At 32.8% G+C, this 21,607-nt stretch overlaps 1 protein-coding gene across 2 annotated transcripts in view; it reads left to right on the plus strand.

Annotated features, from left to right (window-relative positions):
* SEMA3A (semaphorin 3A) overlaps positions 1 to 21,607 on the plus strand; it is a 313,391-nt gene that overhangs the window by 218,339 nt on the left and 73,445 nt on the right. For both annotated transcript variants that reach the window (XM_028525425.2, XM_036010674.1), the window contains exons 6-7: positions 7,599 to 7,692; positions 16,508 to 16,627. In XM_028525425.2, the coding sequence (XP_028381226.1) occupies positions 7,599 to 7,692; positions 16,508 to 16,627 (214 nt within the window). The remainder of the gene's footprint in view (positions 1 to 7,598; positions 7,693 to 16,507; positions 16,628 to 21,607) is intronic.

A 21,607-nucleotide genomic window follows, 5' to 3' on the forward strand; every position in this document is an offset into this window, starting at 1 on the left:
TATGGCTGAAATCTTATTTAAACATAAGACAGGGCTAATGCATTATAATCAGGGTAGAAAATTATACTTGCTTTATTCTTACAGCATTGCTTTTTAAATTTCTCAGTGCTCCCTGACAAAGACCAGGTTACATTTCCTTTGTATCTTCCCACAATGTATATTGTGAAATAACTACTTCTGACAATAATTTTTTGAAGTTTATTATTCATAATTGCTCCTTTAGTCTTTTGAAGAGCCAAGGACTCTTAATAGCTCTCAATTTTGAGACAACTATGAAAAATAAGCAGATTCCATTCAGGCCAGGAAACCCAAGTTTCAATGATTAGAACTGCAGAGGGATTGGACTGGTTTAGTGCCTGAACTTATAAAAATAAATAAAGTCCAAATAGTAGTACGTGGAGAATGGAAATTAAAAAATGGCTTCTAAAAATCTGGTTAATCACTTGATTCATCATGTATATTTATGTTCAAGGACGGGGACAGTGAATAACAGAAGCAAATGCTCAAGGTCAGAGGGACAGGAAGATAGAATCACATCATGCTAGAAATGAATAGGTCCCTGGAGGAGAACTAATTTGGAACCTCTTACCGTGACTACATGAAGTCAATAAACACTAAAGATTGCTTATGTACTGTATGTATGTTGAGCTTCAATTTTCATGAGGAAAAAATTCATAGATTTGCTAAAATATTAAAGGGGATTCTGATGTAACCAAAGTTAAGAAACCTGAGCTACAATGGAGCTAAATGATTTGACCAAGTCACAACATAAAAAATTCCTTTAAACCATGTAAAAAGTCCAAGTTCCTTTCCCTCTCCAGTTTGTGGCAATAGTTTTCTCCCTGCTACCAGACTTGTGTGTCTCTAAATCATCCTACGCATCACTGTCACGCTCATCATAATATTGCACCCCCTGATGCTATTGTTCTCCAACTAAAATTATCACTGTGTCACTGACACCTTGTGAACACAGACTAAATTGCTTCTTCTGGCACAGAAACCTTTCCACAGCTTGATTCCACATTTATATTCAGCCTTATCTCTTAACACACATATATATTCCTCACTGTCTAACTTCAATTTTGTGTTATATCTTAAATATGAATTTTATTTCTCAAAGGGCTTTTGTTCATCCTGTTTCCTCCAGATAGAGTGATCTGCCTCCCTGTTTTTCTCTGCCCTCTCTCCATGAGCTCCTCTAGTGCAGTGCCCCCCACCAGGCACACACATGCACAGCCTCAGGCATGCTCATCTCCCACCAAAATACATTTTTCAAGAACTAAATCAAATAAAGCCTCTTTTCATATACTGAAATAGAGAAGTACACTTCCACATTTTTTAACTCCTATGGTTTCCAGTTTCTACCCTTTTAGGGTATATCTCTCATAATATTTATGGTAAGCTACCTTTTTATGGCTAAAAACAAAGATTTAGAAGATACAGTTCTATTCTTAAATTATTACTCCATCACTTATCAGCTTTACGACTTGAAATATTATATTTAAAATGTCTCAATTTTTCATCCATAAAACTGGTAAAATAGGAGGGTTGCTTGAATGCAAAGTGAAATAATGTGCATGAAGTCTTACATCATTAGTATTTTGTATGCGTTCAGTGTTAAGTGTAATAGCTACCAAAGACTTTATAAAAATTATAATATCATATTTACTATCATTATATAATTGTGTTGTGAGTTCTTTTATGCTCCTTGAGTTAAACCACTAGACATTTCACTTTCATATTCCAAACATATTTCTTAGAGTCACAGCTCAGTATGTATTTACAGAATCAACTAACAACTATATTAGTGTTTCAGAAAATGTATAAATTAGAAAGTTCTAAAATAAGTACAAAGATGAAAATACCAATAAGTAATCATGCATTCTGATAAGTAGAAAATTACATTTGGCAAGCTCCAACAGCATCTCCAGTTTGCTCTCACACTTGCTTATTTCCCAAAGGCATTAGAAGTAAAAATTCATAAGGTAACGCAGTTATGACTGAATGATAGGATACACAGGAGAGATGACATTACATTGATCAGAAAGATTTTTGAATTTTTACAAAGGAATGTTGTGATAACTTTACCTTTTGATGCAGATTGCTCTGTTGAGAGGAATAGTTTATTAATAAGCTTAATATCAATACTAAGTGAAGAACTACAGGGTCCCATGAAAATTGAAAAGAAACAAGGATATAAATCTAAACACATTGTAAGGATATACCCTTTGTCTTTAGACTTTATTTCTTTATCTTTTATAGTAAGAGTAAACTCATCTTTGAAGTATATACTAAGTAAATAGTGTATTAATAATAATACATAGCACAAAAAGTTAGAATATCACATTTCCTAACTCTCTTGAAAACTTGGTTTAATATTTGAATTTTATAGAATATTACTTGTGTTGCAAAATTATTTTCATACGTGTATGATATCCTTAAATTATTTGCTCCTAGAAGCCATGGCTGTGTCCTCATTATTCCTCAAATACAGTTTTTCTATCGAGCCTCTTACATTCAGTCACACAGTCACTCATCTATTCATTCACTTTTTCATTGATTCTTCTGTTGTGATTTGTTTCAGGCAAGGCTGTAGCTTAGTATTAATAGAAATGTAGAGAATAAGATTTATCTCTTACCTCAAAATAATTTAGTAGGAAACACAGAACACTTGCATTATTGAATATCAAGGTTGAAGGTAACAATGATCAAGAGTATGAACAGGTTGGTATAAAGTTCTAGGGATAAAACATTTTTTTTTTGCTGGAGAAAATCAATGAAAATCTAGTGGACTGGATATCATAACCTAAACTTTAAATTATGGGTAAAAATTGTACCTGCATAGATTAGGGAAAAGTGATTCAAATTAAAACAGAACGACATACAAGAAAATATAGAACACTTATTTGTTCATCTGCACAGCCATTAAATGTTACTTAGCATAACCCTGATTCATGGAAATCAATGGCTCAACCAGTGTATTTAGTGTAATTCCTCATATAATTCATGGACTTTTCCTGCTGTGATTGTGATCTGAGGACAAGCTTTCTCTCCCTGGAGGCACTTTGATTTCTGATTCTACTCCTTCCTGCTTAGGGAATAGGAGTCTGGGGCTGGAGCTTTGTTGTCCAAGGAACTTCCTCGACAGCGGAAATGCCTGAATCTACACAGTGTTGCACTTACAAGCCACTGTGACTATTGAGCACCTGAAATGTAGCTGGTGTAACCAAGGAATGGTAATTTCAATGTTGACTAAGTAAATTAAATAGCCATATGCGGCTCGTGACTATAGTGTTACATAACATAGATTATAGTGTCACCTTTTTAGGAAAAATAAATTGCAGATGAATTTGGATCCACAAAAAGATCTCCTTTGGGCAAAATACAGTATGCCACAATATTTCCTGTGAGATCCTATTGCATCCCTTCTCTGCCAAAACCAATAGTTTTACCCAGTTTAGTCACTGCCTGTACACTATTGTTAATTAGGACATGCACAAAAGAAACTAATAAATTATATCTGCATGGATCTCTGAAGATTTCTCCAGGAAGTGACTTTTGAACTTACTCTTAAAGGAAAGGAAGTTCACCTGGGGTTGAGAGCCGAGGGTGAGTGAGAAGGAGAAAGAGTTTTCTGCAAAGACTAGACAAAGTGTGGCATGACCAGGGAGTACCTGATTCAGTATAACTGGCAAACAAGGAGCCTTTTGTGAAGAGCATGATGGGAGAAAAAAAGGTGAAAAAGAGATAATGGTGTATACTTTTAAATACTAAGTATTGATTTTGATACAATTATATTCATTCCCCACCAAAAATGGAAGTTCCATCACTTAGATGTAAGATTTTGTATTCTTTTCTCTTTTGCAAATATCCTTTATGTTTTAATCATTACATAAAACAAATAAAATTACAACATTGCTATCTAAATTTATTACTTGGACAAGATTGAGATTTAGGAAATATAGTTCCATGATGTCATCCTTGGTTTATAATTTATAAGATTTTGGATTAGACATTAGCACAGTTATTATTTCCTCTAATGCCTTACCTCACCACAGTCTAATAACATTCAGGAAATCCAAAAGACAGAGGGGAAAGAGTGGTCTTGAAAGCTAAAACTAGTTGCTGAAAACTGATGCAATCATGTAATAAAATATGGCATAATAACTTAAATGATATGCTCATAGTATCTGCTAAAGCAATTAGAATCCATGCAGCTAGATTCTTGGTCACGTATTACTAAAACTAAAAATTGTTTCAACCCAGGTAAGACTTATAAACTATGCAGTTTAATTGTGTACATTGTTCTTAGGATTTTTTGGTTTACTATTTGCATATGTGATCTATTTCACATTCTTTAAAACAAAAAAGTCATCTAGTAGCAATAAAATTTCAAATGGCCTAGCAAGTACAATTGGAGAGTTTTCTACATGACATGTTACATATGACAACATAGGATGCTAATAATCTATTATATTGACATAGTTCTTTTAAGTTTTTTTATAATAGGTTAACATCTTCACCTAATAGATCTCACTCATAAGATAACAGAAAAAGCAATATTTGTATCTCTTTGTATCAATCACATTAAATTTATCAGACATATCAGAAAGGCAGTCTTGTTGAGAATTTTTACATATATTATTTAACAGTGTTTTTTCAAGATAGCTTTTGAACTAGACACCTGTCTAGCTATAGCAAAGAATAATTTTCAAAGTATTTTCAGTGTTCAAAGATGGACATGTATTTCAAACATATGTTCCAATTCCCACTGATGAAAAGATAGGCAGGTATTTCCACTGTGGCACAACATAGATGGATCAGTATAGGAAAGACTGGCTTTATTTTGCCAGTTATAAACAGAACAGTAGATGTAGGAAATTAATTAATATTATTAAGGGCACAATAAGTATTATTTTATATAGTTTATTACAGCAAATCTTCTCATTATCCCTATGAGATTTTTTTATCCTCCATTTACAGATGAGGAATCTGAGTTGAGAAAGGTATAAGCATTGCCTGAGGCCTGGAGCTAATAAAATGCAGAGCCAAGGATAACACCAGCTTTGTCTGATTTCAACACCCTTGAACCCCATTACTATGTGTAATGGGTATGAATTTTACACTACAGACATTTGTATGTAAAAAATGTCTTTTTTACTTCCTTATTCAGAAACCAAATTTCTTTATTCCAGGCCCCCAACTCACTAGGCTGAAAAGGAAATTCAGTTTTTTACCCTTCAATAGAATCATATAAGAATGCAGAAGAATTGAATGGTAGATACCTAGAAATTTGGGTAAGAATTACATTTAAAGAGGAAAAATGAGGAAAGGAAAAGCAGGCCAGCTTTGAACATATTGTCTGACACCATGACGAAGGATAGATTTTCATCTTCTGTTGAACCATAACTGATATGCTTAACCTCTCTTCCTGTGAAGTCTAATCCTTTACTTTGTACATCAAATACTAAACATGAGGTTGGAAGTACTTTTCATCCAACTTGGCATTGTCTTATTAATTTGGACATATGATCCCAGTAATCAAGTGTCTCATACTTTGAGGGATATCTCCTCCATCTTTGTCAGTATTGGAAAATGTCATATGAGGACAAGACATTTATAATATATATAACAACATTTTCAACCACACCACCACTTTTCCCTGCTGCTACCTCTAAGTTGTGATAATCATATATACAAGCTTAAATAATACTCTTATGACTTGTGGTAGTAGAGTATATATCTTTTTCTAAACATATTTCTTTTGTATTGCTTTCTAATTTTTATCAAATTACATTGAAATATTTAAGAGGTTTGTCTATGCTTTTTCTTAGTGTACACCAATAAGTTTCATATTATAATCTTAATATCCAAGTGCCGGTGATAAATTTGTATTTCTAAACAAGTTTGTAAGTTTATGACTTATATAATTGTCTTTAAGTGCTAATTCTTTCAAATTATACTAGGAAAACTTACAATAATGGTAATGTGTAGTTAATTTTTATATTTATTTGTTATAATGGTGATATAAGCAGTATTACTAAAATAAAAATAAATTGTATTTATTTATATTTTGCTGATTTAAAAGGTTTTATTTCATTTTCTAAAAAATGTTTTCACAATGAACAAGTCAATTACCAGCACTGATGTTTTGGAGCCAGAGGCTCAAAGGTATCAAGTGGAGACCAAAGCACCAGAGCTAACCTTTGGCCTCTCTGGCCCTGCCCCCCCCTCCCCCCATCACTCTTCTTGCTACTACAACTTAGCACAATTCTGAGAAACCCTGTAAATATCACACAGGGTCAATTTTAGAACCCAGCTGCAGAAGTCATTGTTGCTAAGGGACGACTAATTACTAAATACAGAATCAATGTGAGGAAAGAATAAAATCAGTAATTCCTAGTCACGGTAATAAAAAGAGAACACTTCTGGTTTCCTCTTTATTTCACTCTTCTTCTCTAACTCAAATGAATTTTAAGAGTAATAATTTGAAACTCTGCCATTAGCTCCATCAGAAATATTAAATTTTAAATAAAATGTTCCATTGGCCATAAAATGAACATCATTTACTATTCTAAGAAGATAGAAAATACTTTTTTTATATGAATAGTAGAGAAATTGCCAAAGAAGCTATTTCATTTCAGCCTCTGGACAAGTTAATGTGCTCCTGGAAAGAGCATGCATATTCTGACCTAATTTATTCCCTAGTGCACCTCGTTCTGAAAGAGTGCTCAGAAATACCCAGCCCCCACTTAGTTTTACTGTCACATAGAAGTTGCAGTAGCTACACACATTCTGAGGGCAGGGTCTCAGGCACGAGTTAGTTGCCTCCTCATAAAAGATTTTGTTGCAGTGCTTTCTGGAGTACTTTCTCCCTCGAAACATATTTCTGGACTAACATGCATTTGAGTTTCTGGGTACTTGAGTCAACTGAGCAGACTGCCCAGTGATAAAAATGTGTTGGCTATGTGTTAGCTGTTCTAATGATACTACCTCCAGGCATACCTCCCCTCACATACCTTCTACCTTCATACCTTCAGGTACCTTCTACCTTCCAATGTGAGTAATTTACAATGCTTAGGGGCATGTAAGTAACAAGCTTGTAGTAATGGCAAGAAGGGGGAATGGGACTGCTACAGCTGTTTAGCAATTCCTTGTGAAACATAAAGAAAAGTAAAACAGTGTATTTTATTCTAGAAATTAAATATAGTGGAATGTTTCTCTTCTTTTTGTGAAGGAATAAAAAGAGTCATTTAAATTTAAAATTATTTCTTTCAAGAACTATTAACATAGCCCTTGGCATACCTATGTAATAAAATGATCCCTCCACTCTTTTCATGACATGTCTTGTCTTCAGAGTTCATTTGTACGTTATTACTTGCAACATGCTAAACATTACTAAAAATCACTGAGTTTAGTAGATTTTTGGCTAGTACTACCTAGATTTTAATTCACTTGGTTATATTTCTATATCTGAAGTTTACATAAATATACTCCTTGATGATGGGAATGAATACTCAATCTCCCTCTGATAAACTGTCACATTAAAAATACTTCTTATCATAAATAAATGCAGTCCTTCTCTTTCTTATCTACAGGACAATATTTTTAAGCTGGAAGATTCACATTTTGAAAACGGCCGTGGGAAAAGTCCATATGACCCTAAACTGCTGACAGCATCTCTTTTAATAGGTGGGTAGAGAATAATGAATGAAAGAGTGAATTTTCTATAGATTATCAATCAGATGGCATGTTATTTACCATATGCCAATATATTCCATTATTGATCATAAACTACTTTGAAAAATGAGAAAACACTAAATGCTGCTTTGATGATTGCACTATCTAGACTATGATTCTTTTAACTCAAAGTGGTTTAATAGTCTCTTTCAAGTTACCAGCTCAATACTACACATCCTCACTAGAACTTTAAAATTTTTATTTTGAAAGAAATGTCCTTTGTTTCTTTTCATGAAGATATGTTTAAATGACGAATTTTGACAAATCAAAAGAAATAAATGATTGTCTTGTTCATTGTAGTTCCAAGGTTTGTCACACTCTCACTATTAGGAAACTTCAGTACAGTCAGTCTAACTGGTGGTACAGTTGGCAGCTGCCCTGCTGAGGCACCTTGAGTTGATGAAGGCCTTCTATATCCATCTGTTTCAACTTTACATCTTCCAATCTTTTTTAAATAAAACAAAACATTTGCATACTGTTTCTATCATTTCCTCTAAACCATTTTTCTTTCCAGTTTTTCTTCTTTACCTTTTTCCTTCAGTATTGAAGATGGGTAGTGAATGCGTAGTCAGATTTTGAAAAGATAGAAATAGAAAGATAGAAATAGGCAGATAAAGGAGAAAACTTTAGTTTGTATTGAAAGATAATTTTTCCATATTTTTTACTGCTTGTATACTGGAGTTTAATAAAATATATCATTAAACAATTTTTTTCTTAACTTTTGAGTATACCAACAACCTAAAATACAAAAGATACTTGTTTGTTACCCTATTAATAATGTATTTTTCTATATAATCATGTACAAATTATGTAATTTTTGTTTACTATTTTATAAATTATAGAAGGTAATTATTTGATAATACAACAAAAATAATAATAAAGCTTTTCAAGTATAAAAATTTCTGGTTGAAATCTTAAGAATAAATCTAGAATTTTCTTTTCTTTTCTTTTTATTGTTATTCAAGTACACTTGTCTCCATTTCCTCCCCACCATTTTCCTCTGCCCCATTCACCCCCACCTCCCACCCTCAATCCTACCCCCATTTGACTTTGTATGTTGGTCTAATATACATGTTTCTTGATGACCCTTCCCCTTCTCTCTCCCCTCTGGTTACTGTCAGTTTGTTCTTTATTTCAATGACTCTGGTTATGTTTTGCTTACTTGTTTGTTTTGTAGATTAGGTTCCTCTTATAGGTGAGATCATATGCTATTTGTCTTTCACCTCCTTGCTTATTTAACTTAGCATAATGCTCTTGTATATTTAGATTATCATTTTGTGTGTCAAAAGTCCATAGTTTTCTAGTGTTTTCCTTTTTAAAATTGTTTTTCTACTCAACAAAATAGAACTAGTCATATTGACTACTACATCAACTATAAAAGTTTATTTTCTCAGTATTCTCTAGTATTTATTACTACATATCACCGATCCCTTCTCAATTAAGAATAAAATCACTACAGCATGATTATCTCCTCCATTGCTTTTCAAATGTAGACAATTTTAGTCCATTTGATCCATTTATGGAGCATTTTAGCAAAAATTTAAGACCTAAAGAAATGCAGCAAATTTAGCACACATAATTTTCCTTTTCACAGATGGCCTAGTGATTACATGTGGGTGACTTCCTTAAGTGCACACACAGAAATTGGAAAGTTGTCTTAAACAAAAGAGAAGAAACCAGCTTTGTTTGAACATGCAGCCTATACTTACTTAAATTGCATGCTGAAATAAAGGATAGATCTTCCTCAAAAAGCTGTATGTAAAATTGTGCCCAAAGCAGCTTTAATGTGTGGTATGTTTCTCAGTAGGGATTTGTTTGATTATTTATTTTAATATTCCATTGAGAAATGATGATGACAAGTAAGTATTACATAGTTCATTTGGTATGCAACCACACAAAGTCCACAAAGAATATTTAACTCCACGGTTTGGGTTTTATCTTAGACATTCTTTGAAAAAAGTTGTATAAGTTTGTGAAAAGAAAAAGAGAATGAAGGAAGTGCTGTGAGTCAAGGACTGAATGTATGACTAGAGAAAAAAAACAGTAGGCATTTCAGGAAATCAGCTTTAAAATGGAAGTCCACTCAAAAATATTTAGTGCTTATTGACAAGGAGGATTATTCAAGCCAACATAAATTAATTTCTTAATCAATTAATTAACAATATACATAAAAATCAACAGGCCATATTAGGCCTGGTAAATTTTCTCAAAATATCCACAACACCACTTTAATTCAAGAGCTGTGACTTTCTTTATTGAGGTTATTTACTTCTCATAACTATGCTATAAATTCTTCTTCTCACAGTACATTTAACTCCCCTTATTGGATTTTTCCTGGCATTTTCCATTATGCTGCTTTATAAAGAATGCATACTAATTACATGGAGTTTTTTTAAACATAAATATTTTCTACTGCACTTCCCAAACTTTTATATACAAGGGTAACTACTATCTCTGAAATACACAGGTTGTTGGGAAAACCTATCTACCAAAAGGTTTTGAATATAGTTTCCTCATTTCAGCACATAAGAAAAAATTTCAAGGTGATTTGGGCTGCTTCCTTTTCCAATACTGGGAAATAAAATTTCATGTTTGGCACAAGACACCTATAAAGTGGCTAGATGGGGTTTGACAGCAGATACGTTTTATACCCTCTATTAAGCAGTTTCAACTAATAGTAAACTTTAAAACCAGATGACAGCTTAAAATTTAGTTTATGAAATCTATGATGCTTTAGTAGAACCTCTTTCCAAAATGCCATGGGTTTTTAAGCTGATGTTCATAGGAATTATTGATTCTCTCCTGAGCAACACATAGTTACTGAATTAAGTCTCCAAATCCTATGTGTCTAAGTTTTTAAAAATCACATTAGTCAAGTTAATTTTTTTGAATCTACTTTAATAAAAGCCATTGACAATATGAAATCACTCTAGTATTTATTTTTAAGTATTTTTATTTTACCCACATGTAAATATTTTATGACAATTTTAACAGTTCTTTATTAAAAATCGTAGTTGCTGTCTTGCTTAGAATAAATACCAGGTGTGAACACAACAAAAGACTGAAATGTAGTATTTTCTCAGTAAGTATCGTCTTACATTTTCATGACATGAAAGGAGCAGTCAACTTGAAAGCAGTTTTATTTCCTCATTGAAATTTTCTCTAGGCATTGCAATGCTAATAATTTAGAAATATTCCATCACTAAGAGATATTATTGATTCAAGGGTCTAGATTGTTAGCCAAGGTTTATTTTCCCAAACTAGAATTTCACTGGGCCTCAAGAAAGAACAAAATTTTACATTAGGATATACTCTTACTTTGTAGTAGTGCAAATAAGGTGTTCCTTAAATTAATTAACTATAATTGAGAAAATTATTTGAAGCTGTTGCAGTGTCAGTTTCTTTGTATATAAAATGGCTGGGCCATGCTGATTTCACTGTTTTTTTTTTGTGAGATTAAATACAACAGTACAATAGCATACTACATTTGAGTGATTACATATTCTGAAATATATGTGAAATAGAAATAAAACAGAAAACAGCTAGTGACAGTGATTGTCTGTGTGAAGTCTGGGAGACAGATTTGGTACCTTATAAATTTTATGTCTATATAATTTTGTAGCATGTGTACATATTAACTACTCAAAAATGTTGGTTTTAAAAGATAGCATAAGTAACAAAAACAATATATTTAATATATATTATACAAGGTAGGGCAAAAGTCAGTTTACAGTTGAGTATGTAAAACACAGAGTTTATTTTTACATTATCATTTATTATTTGTATTACTATTTATTAACCACTGGTTCATATAAAATATTAATACATAATGTTAATAAATATGTTATTATCTATAACATTTAAATAATAATGAATATTCATATTATTTATTGATATTTTTCATATGAATGGCTGTAGACCTACTTTGCCCCACTCTGTATTTATCAGTATAGAAAAAGGCATTCAATAAATTTAAAAATGTAAAATTATTCCCATACCCTTCTATTCTCTGGAAATAGATTTCATCCATGTGCGTATGTGCATGTGTATGTGTGTGTGTGTGCAGAGAAAGAGGGGTGGGGAGAGAGAGAAAGCAAAAAACTCCTTTTTGTCCTCTGTTTCTGATTACTGTCTACCCTGAGTGGAGTTTACTTAAGGTGTTAACAACATAATGGGGCTCGGTCTGTAGGTTTGTTTGATCTTTGCTCACATCCATGTCACACTTTACACCTGTGTTAGTAATGCTTCGATTTCATCAGGAAATGTTTTTTCACCTTCTGTTTCTCCTCACCACACCCTTCTTAGGAATTGTAATATAATACATTAGCTGATCTAAGCCACATTTTCACTTCATTTTGAGCTGTGAACAGAAAGTCCAGAGTACACATGAACTTTTGTTTTTAACACATGTTTCTCAGACAACTCTGCAATAGTGGAAATGCAGTTCACTAAACTTCTTGTCCATCTCAGTAAAGAATGCTTTCCTTAAAGACTATTTAAAAAGCTATCTACTTAGAAAGAATGGCAGTGTACTCAAAAAACGACTTTTATATTTGACAATTTCTGAGTGGTTAATTACAAATGTCACACTAATGTATCTTACTCCAATATATTATTTTTGAGATACCAAACTGCTTATGTTTTCTTTTGTGGAAAGACTTAAAAACATTGTTGGACAGAGTATCAACAACTACCTTTTGATATACATAATAACAATTCCTTGAGAATATTATTTCATCATAAATTTAATAAAATTGAACACATGTCATATGTTCTTTCACTAGTAGCTTAGCATACATGGGAAACCCAAAAGTATCTATCATAACTGTAATGTCATTTCATCATAAGATAACATTTACCTAATACGCTACTTCAGATACTCAGGAAGGCATATTTACAATCAGAATCTGGCTAATTGTCTTTATGCCCAAGAGTCAACATATAATTTGATAACTTCAGAATTGACCTATGTTAGGTCAGAGTTACTCAAGAAATCCAATGGATGCAGGGAGGTAAGGAGAGCAGGGTTTATTAGCAGGAAATAAGAGGGAAAGTAGAGTCAACCAAGGGAGGTTGGGACTCGCTTGGTTGTTCTTAGATCAGGGTTTTTAAACACAAAACCTGTGGTTGGGGTATTAGAGTCTGATTGGCTGGTTGCCGTGTGAAAGCTGCATCCTGTTACATTGCATAAGGCAAACCCCAGACCCTAATCTTCCTGGGTAGGGTCTGCAGGCAGCTTCCAATGGTGCCATTTTCTCACCTGGTGATTTTCATTCCTCCTAGGCCTACCTATATCTAACCTAGAAACTACAAAAGAAGTTTGGCAAGTAGGCATTTTTGTTAAACATATTTGTAAACATGCCACCTGAAATGTATAGTAAATTTCTTATGCTCAGATATATTAGATCATTTGAGATAGCCACAGAATGTGGCTACTAAGTCTTTAATATATGGTGAAAATTAACAAGTATATTAAATGAAATATACTCTGAGTTGAAATTATATTTCTACTTAATGAGAATGCAAGAGTAGGTTATTATACCACCTCTCATTTTGCGCCAAAAAATTGTCATACATTTTCTGGAGCAATTATCCTTGATAAAAGTTTTAGAGAAACCTCAGCAGAAAATCTGATCTAAGTCCTGTTATAAGAGAATAGTTACTGATGTCGAGTACTGACACTATAAGAATGCCCCCTTCATGGCCACCCAATTATCTGGTTCTCTCCAGCTCACAGAAATCACTCTGGCTCTTGCCAAAAATAATATTCAGGTGGAAGAGGTAATTTCCTGTAACTGGAAGCAATTGGTATCCAAACTTCAACCTTCCTTTGATTTATAAGTCAATTGTTTAATTTAATTCTGTTTTTAGTAGTAAATTGAGTTAATAGTCCCTTCTGCTGAATAGCTCTCCTGCTCTCACTGAATGACCAACCTATTGTTGAAAGAGAAACAAATCAGTCATGTTTCCCTTGCCTTTATTTATATTGACTTTTGCCTTCCTCATGTGTAAGTGGTTTAGAAAAAGTAAGTGAAAGTTATAAAATCATTTGCCAAATGAATAAGAGAAACAAATACCTATCTATATCCAAGTAACAATTTATGTTGATGTCATTTTTGTTATTTCAACTGTCTCCTGAATAGAGTTTACATATAATAACAACCATAATTATAGATTTTACTCACAAAAAAGCTAAATACATAAAATGAATTATTAATTAATAATGATCTTTATATTTCTAATAATACCTCCTGTTAGGCATGCCTATCAGACTACATTCTGTCATAATATTGTTCAGTTTTCACTGTTGGTAGTTCTATTTTCACTCTTCCTGCTTCTCACCACCTAACATGTGAGACAATGAGGCTCGACTAATAATTTAATATTTTTGATTTTTGAAGGTAAAGAACATATAAAGCAACCCATGACAGGTGTTACAACATGAAAATTTTTGAAATTGACATGAACATTTTAGGTTGCTTTCACAACATATTTTAAATTGACACCCCATTATTCACACAGAACGAGAAAAATAACTCACCAGAAGTTTAAATATGTGTATATACATATATATATAAATTATCTGCTAAGTGATAAAATATTAAGCTTAATAAGAATGGTACATCAAGGGCAATATAAACATCCCTTATTTACTGTAAGTTAAAAATTAACTTACAGTAATTGAATATAGATTTAAATTAGGGAAACAATAAGCATTTAAACATTTCAAAGTACCTTTTAAACTCACAGTTAACATATTCATAATATTTTTGTGCTTTTAGAAAAAGGTTATTTCTTTTTTAATTAAATTTATTGGGGTGACATTGTTAAAAGGGTTATTTCTTTAGCTTGTGGTTACACAAAATATTATTGCAGCAAGTTATGGTGAGAACAAGTCGGATTTGGACTTTATATTCAATTAAGTGAAGAGAACATAGATGCTTTTGAATCCCAAAGATTCTATAGTATGACAATTTGAGAGATAATATGAGTTCTATTTACTTAACTGATTGTTTGTACCTAGTATGTTGTCCAACAATCATTTTTTATTTACATTGATTCACAGCAATCCAAAGTAAATGATCAGTATTTTTAAACTCATTCTCCAAGATCAGGTGTCTTTCTATTAATATTTAAAGTCATAAGTTGGAGCTGTTCAATGGTTCTATATAACTATTATTCACTGCCTTGGGCTTCACTGCCTCAAAGCCTGGTACATTCAAACATTGCTGAGGACCACAGGTTTTACCAAAGAAATTGATTTTGGTTGGACCACTGAGAATGTCTATTTTCTGATGCAAAGCCCTGATTTGCAAGTGAGAATTGAGGGTGGGAACAAAGCATATTGAATAAGCAATCAAAATAATAAAACCTTCTCAAGGGCATTTATAACTTAAAATTCACAGGAAGTTTTCCATTCATCTAATGATATGAAATTTCTTTGAAAATGAAAATAGTGTTATTTAAATATTTAGGTTATAATTTATCAATTCCCACTTATTTTCTGAATATATTTCAAATAATAGAATTGAAAAACATTAACATACCCAAATGATCAAAAACATAATGTATTTTTTACTGTGACTATGGTAGATTATATGGAGAAAATTTTAGGTTTTTTTGTTATTTTGTTTTGCTGATAATTCACTGTAAGTAGACAAGCAATCATATATTTTTCTATATGAAATAATATGTGACACTTTCTGTTTAACAGAAAGAAAACATAACATTTACCAACTTCAGTTTATTGAAAGGCCCTATGTTTTAATAAAAGAGGCTTGAGATTAAGTGGGCCTGTGTTTGCACTTTCACCTTGACTTACCTAGTCAGCTGAGCAACCTTGGGTTACTTGAACTGTAAAATAGGGGTACATTTACATCATGAGGTTGTTGGCAGAACTGAATTAGATCATTTGAAAGTGTCAAGCCAGGGCCTACTCCCGGGCAAGCACAGAGTAGTAGTTAGTAAATATTACCTTTCTTTCTCCTCCTTTTCCCTTTCCCTTTCTATACTTTGTCTTCTGATTAGGAGTCTTCCATTATTAAACTCTGACCTAGAGTTAATTCAGTTTAACCTGGAATGAGTCAAAGGACAAAGAATTTGAACCGTAGTAATTATGAGCTGTGTTTATAAAATTTCTTCTTCTCCAAACACATCTCTGTCATATATGAGGTTAGGTGGTAGACTTTTATTTTTGACTGTATTTCTACTAAATTAAAACACTTTCTAAGTTATAAATAGAAAGAATAAATAGCAAAGAAAATATTAGTACTTTCTAACTTGCAAAATATAAGATTCTATTAAAAAGGAATATCTTAGAAGTTTCATTTCTGTAAAATAAGAACTATAAGAAAGGTTTAACAATGATTCCTTATCCTAATGAACAAGATTATTAGAACCTTAGTTTCTTTACAGATATGAAAGCAAACAGTGTGTGTACTTTGTAAGTTTGTGTCTGGTTATAGTTTAAAAGAACAAAATGTCATGTTTTAATAATATCCACTGAATCATATTTTACTTAATTTTTCAAAGGTAGTACTTCATGAGTAGTCAGGTAGTATTTAATCAGTAAATGATCATTTAATAAAATACTGTTTTTAACAAAGACAAGATTAAAAAATAAGTAGCTTTGCATAATGGTGCAGAGAGCATTTCTGTTTTCTTTTTAGCATGGTCTTAACATCAGACTTGCATTTTGTTTGTTTTGTTTTTCTTGCCTTAATTGAATTAAAGTATGCATATGTGCTTTTGTTTTGTCACAACACAGATGGAGAATTATACTCTGGAACAGCAGCTGATTTTATGGGGCGAGACTTTGCTATCTTCCGTACTCTTGGGCACCACCACCCCATCAGGACAGAGCAGCATGATTCCAGGTGGCTCAATGGTAGGTGGTGCTTGTAACAACAGACACAAAGCTGGTATAGATGTAGTAAGTAAGTGGAAAACTTCCTTTGTATTACAAACAATATGCCTTGAGATTTAGTATGCAGTGAAGCTTATGGTGGTGACTTCATGACTGTGGGTGTGAGAAAGTTGGGCAAAAGAGAAAAGAGTGATTAAGGCTTCAGGGAAATATTTGCTTTGTGCCAAAAGTGAAATTTCTCAGTAGTTAACTACGGAAAGAAAGAGGTCTGGGCTGGAGCTGCGGAAGGGAGGCAATGGAAAGTGATAAGATGACTTACCGATCCAGTCTTGCAGGAGCACCACAACAAGTCTCATGATGTAGTGTTTGTTTTTTTCCTCCACACCTCTCTTATTTCCTTGAGAACATCATATAAGTTATGTAGAGTTTTCAAAACTTATGCTGATGACAGCATTCACATTGAAAGTATTTTCAAAATTCCGAAGGACTTTTATGACATTTACTCTGATTCTCCTTTATCTTTCTAAAACCCTATCTCCCATGCTATAGGCAAGGAAACTGAGCCTCATATCTAAGGTTACTTGTGACCCAGTAGTAGATGATGTGAGACAAGAACCCAGTTTTTCTAACTTCAGTCACTGGCTTCAGTACTTGATGAGTAGATTTTTTTTCTCTTTCTTTCTTCAGTAAATAAATAATTCTAGTGCAGGAGAAAAGGTACAAAATTTATATGCCTAAAATAAATAAATACTACTTTATTCAGATTTTGAACTGAGTAATCATATGTTCTTATATCTAGAGTTTGATTTTGTTTTGATGATTCACTTACACATTCATCAAAGGTTTTTATAATGGTCCCCACAGTATTATCATGGTTATTTTTTATTATTAAATTATTATCTCCCTTTACATCTGCCTTCAGTCTTATAAAAATAGCTGCCAAGTCCCTAATCTTCCATCCATGACCTTTTAACTGGTTTCACATGCCACATTAATAAGGATGAAACTCTTGGTTTATAGTTCATCTATATTTTCAGTAAGATGCTTGATTATCTCATTTCTCTGAACTTCTACTACAATTGTTTTCCCTGCCATTTCTTATGGAGAACCCAAAAATTCATTTCATCACTCAGTCCTTCATTGATTTGTTAGAGGAAAAAATTATAATATTGCCTCTGAACCTCACTGAAATGTAGGAGATGGTGAATTGTGTTTGACAATCTTTGTTCTGATATATATCTCACATTCTAAGGGACTACTCAAAACATAAAACACACCACAAATAACTTTGATCAGCATCTCTTCCCACCTGCAACAGCGGTTCTGATCATCCTATTATTTTTAATGTATTAGTGGAACGGCGGCGTGCCTCTTACTTTCCACATTTTATCCCCTGCCTTTGTTCCTAACTGCACTGATGATATTCATAAATTTACCCAGTTTACATTTCTTTTGCTGTCCTTGTCTCTTCTTCACCACTATGTTTCCCTCTGACATCAAAACTTGTTCATCTAACCTATTCCTACACTTGCTTTAATCATGGTATGTAATGAAGTCCCTGTATATCCAAATTCATAGCCTGGTTACAAACTTGTTTTCTCAATATGTTTTCTCCTTTTCTTGCTTTCAACCTGACTTTGATCTGGTGAAACTGCCCCTTCCTAGGTCACTGAGCACTTTCTGTAGTTTTTTATCAATCTCCAGTTAGAAAAACCTCTCCTGAAGTATTTGTCACTCTTAACTAGCATTTTTTTTTCCTGCTCTACCAAGTTTTAAGTAAGTTTGATATTATTCACTTCCCTATTGTTGTTCTCTTTAATGTAGATGATGCCTAAGACCTTTGATATTAACTACAAACACCGTGGTAGTCAAAAGAGATTGGACAAATAGTCAAATACCTATCCTGGGGAGAGAGGAAGTGCTCTGAGTGCGGGGTGGCCATCAGAGAAGCTGTGTGTCTCACCGAAAGAGAGAAAATATACTGAGATCATGACAAGCCTATCTATGTAAAACTATGAAAAAGCCGAACTCCAAATTCCCAGAGGACAATTCTGGAATATCCACGGTGGCTCTCTGGTCTATTCTCCAACTGAAATATTTATTTATTTAGGAAGAAAAATGTTTGTTTTTATTCTGCAAGAATGAGACTGATCTAGTAGGAACTGAAAGGCATACAGGTTTTTGCTGTCCATGAGAAAGAAAACCTCATTAGGAGATGGAGTCACATAAAGGAGAGTACAGTATCCATTTCATTTTTATGGCCTGGGAGGAAAAAGTCATCAAGTTAAAGCTGTTTTTGCGCTGCACACACTCACATGTTGACAGCTGAGTCCGAAGAATTTACACTGTGGGAAAAGAGTCATTGTCCGCAGCTCTGTACTTCATCTCTGCAAATGTGTAGTGCATTTGAGAATTCAGTTATCAGTCTCTCAGCACTAAACGTGAGAACGGATTTTACCAAATTAGCACAAAGGTTACATTTGACAGGGTGCAGAAACCAGAGCTGCTGGGAGATGGGGGACGCAGACACCTCAGATAGAGCCGAGGGACTGTGTGAATCACAGCCTCGAGGAATTAAGTACCATTTCAGAATAAAGTTAAAAACGTAATGGTTACATATTCATGCATAAAATAATTGAGTGCAGAGGCATGAATAGACTACACAATCATTTGTGCGTCCAGAAGTAATAAATTAATTGCCTTGCATGGTACTTTATGAAAACTCTATTAAAATTAATTTGGGCACAGGACTTACTTTACTTTTCTCAAATTAATTCAAACTATTTCTTTTTGGAAGGATTAGTTGTCCTATTTTAATGACTTTTACTATCTTTCTAAATAAAATTTCAAAAATTGTCTAGAATTGAATCTTGAAATATCTGATTTTAGTGGAATTTCACTACTTTCATAATTACTGGCTAAATTTACATTTGTATAATATATCAGTAATAGTTTAAATTCAGTTTTATTTGATTAAGAAATATTAGGAATGAGTAATATATTTAGTAAAGAAGTAAGAATTGTTTTTTTAAGAATTATTATTGATACTAGCTCCTAATTTTTAGATGTTAGAACTTGTGATTTCAGAAAACGTACTGGTATGTATCTGCTATGATGTCCCAGATTCAGAATGCTTTTCCTTGTGCTTTATAAATTTTCTCAATATTATATATTTTTTAAACTTAAGCTCCAGTTTTGGCTTACTAACAATATGAGGATTAGGTAAAAATGTTCTTTATATATCCATAGTAAGGATACAAAAGAAGTTTATGCTATTGTTATAGTAATGATTTCTTAACATTTATTATGTAAGTACTACTACCTAGTTCTTGTACATACTAGACATGCATTAGAGCAGATGTATGGCTAACCCACATTTAGTTTCCTATTTGATGAACACTATTCTCAGTATTGTTTATGTCTTGGATTAACATTGGAAGGCTATATGTTATGGAGGAAAGACCATAGTCTTTAGAGTAAGACAAAGTTTCACCTTATTCTGGACCTTACTTCTAATGGGATTATACTAATACATATGACTTATAGTTGTGAAAAATATGACCTCATAATAATCTACAAAAAGTACTAAGCAAGTGATGGGCATGTGGTAAGCATTTAATAAATGTGAATTTCCTCCATATCTTTTCTTTCACTTCCATTGGGTGGAGCATACTTTGAAAGCTTTGTCAGATTCACTCTGTGAGTGATTATGTTTGAGTCAGGGTGAAAGGGCAGTCACAGTAGGGTTTAATATAAAACCACATGGATCCTTGAGAGAACCAAGGCCCAGTGAACACAAACAGACCTAATTACAGTGCCCAGAGTGTGAGGCCTTCCCACTCGTTTCAGAAAGACCTGTTTTCTTTTAGTGGATTTCCTAAAAGGATTGTGCCTGTGGATAGAACAACCCACTTGCTTTTTTCTGTAATTGAAATGGTATGCAAGTCATCATTCCACTTCCTCTTACTTGTGACACTCTCATACCAGCCTGGCCTGCCCTTATTGGAATGAGCACAGCTTCCCCTGTAGTCATGTACCAGGCTATTTCAGGTTCTCTGAAGATTCAGATTTCTCTGCAAGGTATATTTTTATGTAAATAGAACCAAGAAATGTGATTGCAAATAAATTATGAGAGTACAAATTAATGTTACCAGATACCTAATTGTGAATCATTTGTATGACTCTTTTGATGTACTATTTTAATTCTATTATCTTTAAAGATATAAACTATGTCAGAGTACTTAATTAGATTTTTTTAAATAAGTAAAACAAATCTAGCTTTGTGTAAAGTCATACTTCTCAATGATGCCATTTTGAATTATTTCTCTGGCTTAAATAAGTTAGCAATATATTTTGCTGACCTTGGAGAAAAAAGCCCTCTGGAAGCCTTACTTTATGGTTATATGAGCAGATGAATATTATGGAAGAAGAGTGACCTTCTAGTTAAAACAGCAACAGCAACCACAAATGTCTTCTTGGTTTTCATAGCTTGTGAAAGACACATCAAGGATGTGGTCTTTTCAACTTTTGGATTACAACTATGAATTTTATTCTGTTAGTGAACACACTTCTGTAGTATCACTATAAGGAGTCAAAAATAAAAATCATATTTTGGTCATTTTTACTGAAATATGCTGAAACATGAATATGTAATAGTTTAAAAGTATTCATACCTACTAGCTACTTTGCTGTACACTTACAACCAATCTTAAATAATATTGAAAGTAAACATTGATTGAAAAATAAAAAAAATACAGATTGCAACAACAAAAATTATTCATGTTTTAGCTAAATACAAACTAGTAGTTATCTGTTTTTTCTCATGAATCTATTACCTAGAAGAATTTTCATCCCAATATAGAAAGCACACACCTAAGTTTTTTTTAAAAAATATCATGAGATTACTCTCTAAATGATAATACATTTAATAAGTTCATTAAGTATGCTTTTTATTTAAAAAAGAGCAAAAAGCTACCAATACATATTTGATCTTTTCAGAGG

This window comes from Phyllostomus discolor, chromosome 10 (assembly GCF_004126475.2).
Source record: "Phyllostomus discolor isolate MPI-MPIP mPhyDis1 chromosome 10, mPhyDis1.pri.v3, whole genome shotgun sequence".
NCBI lineage: Eukaryota > Metazoa > Chordata > Mammalia > Chiroptera > Phyllostomidae > Phyllostomus > Phyllostomus discolor.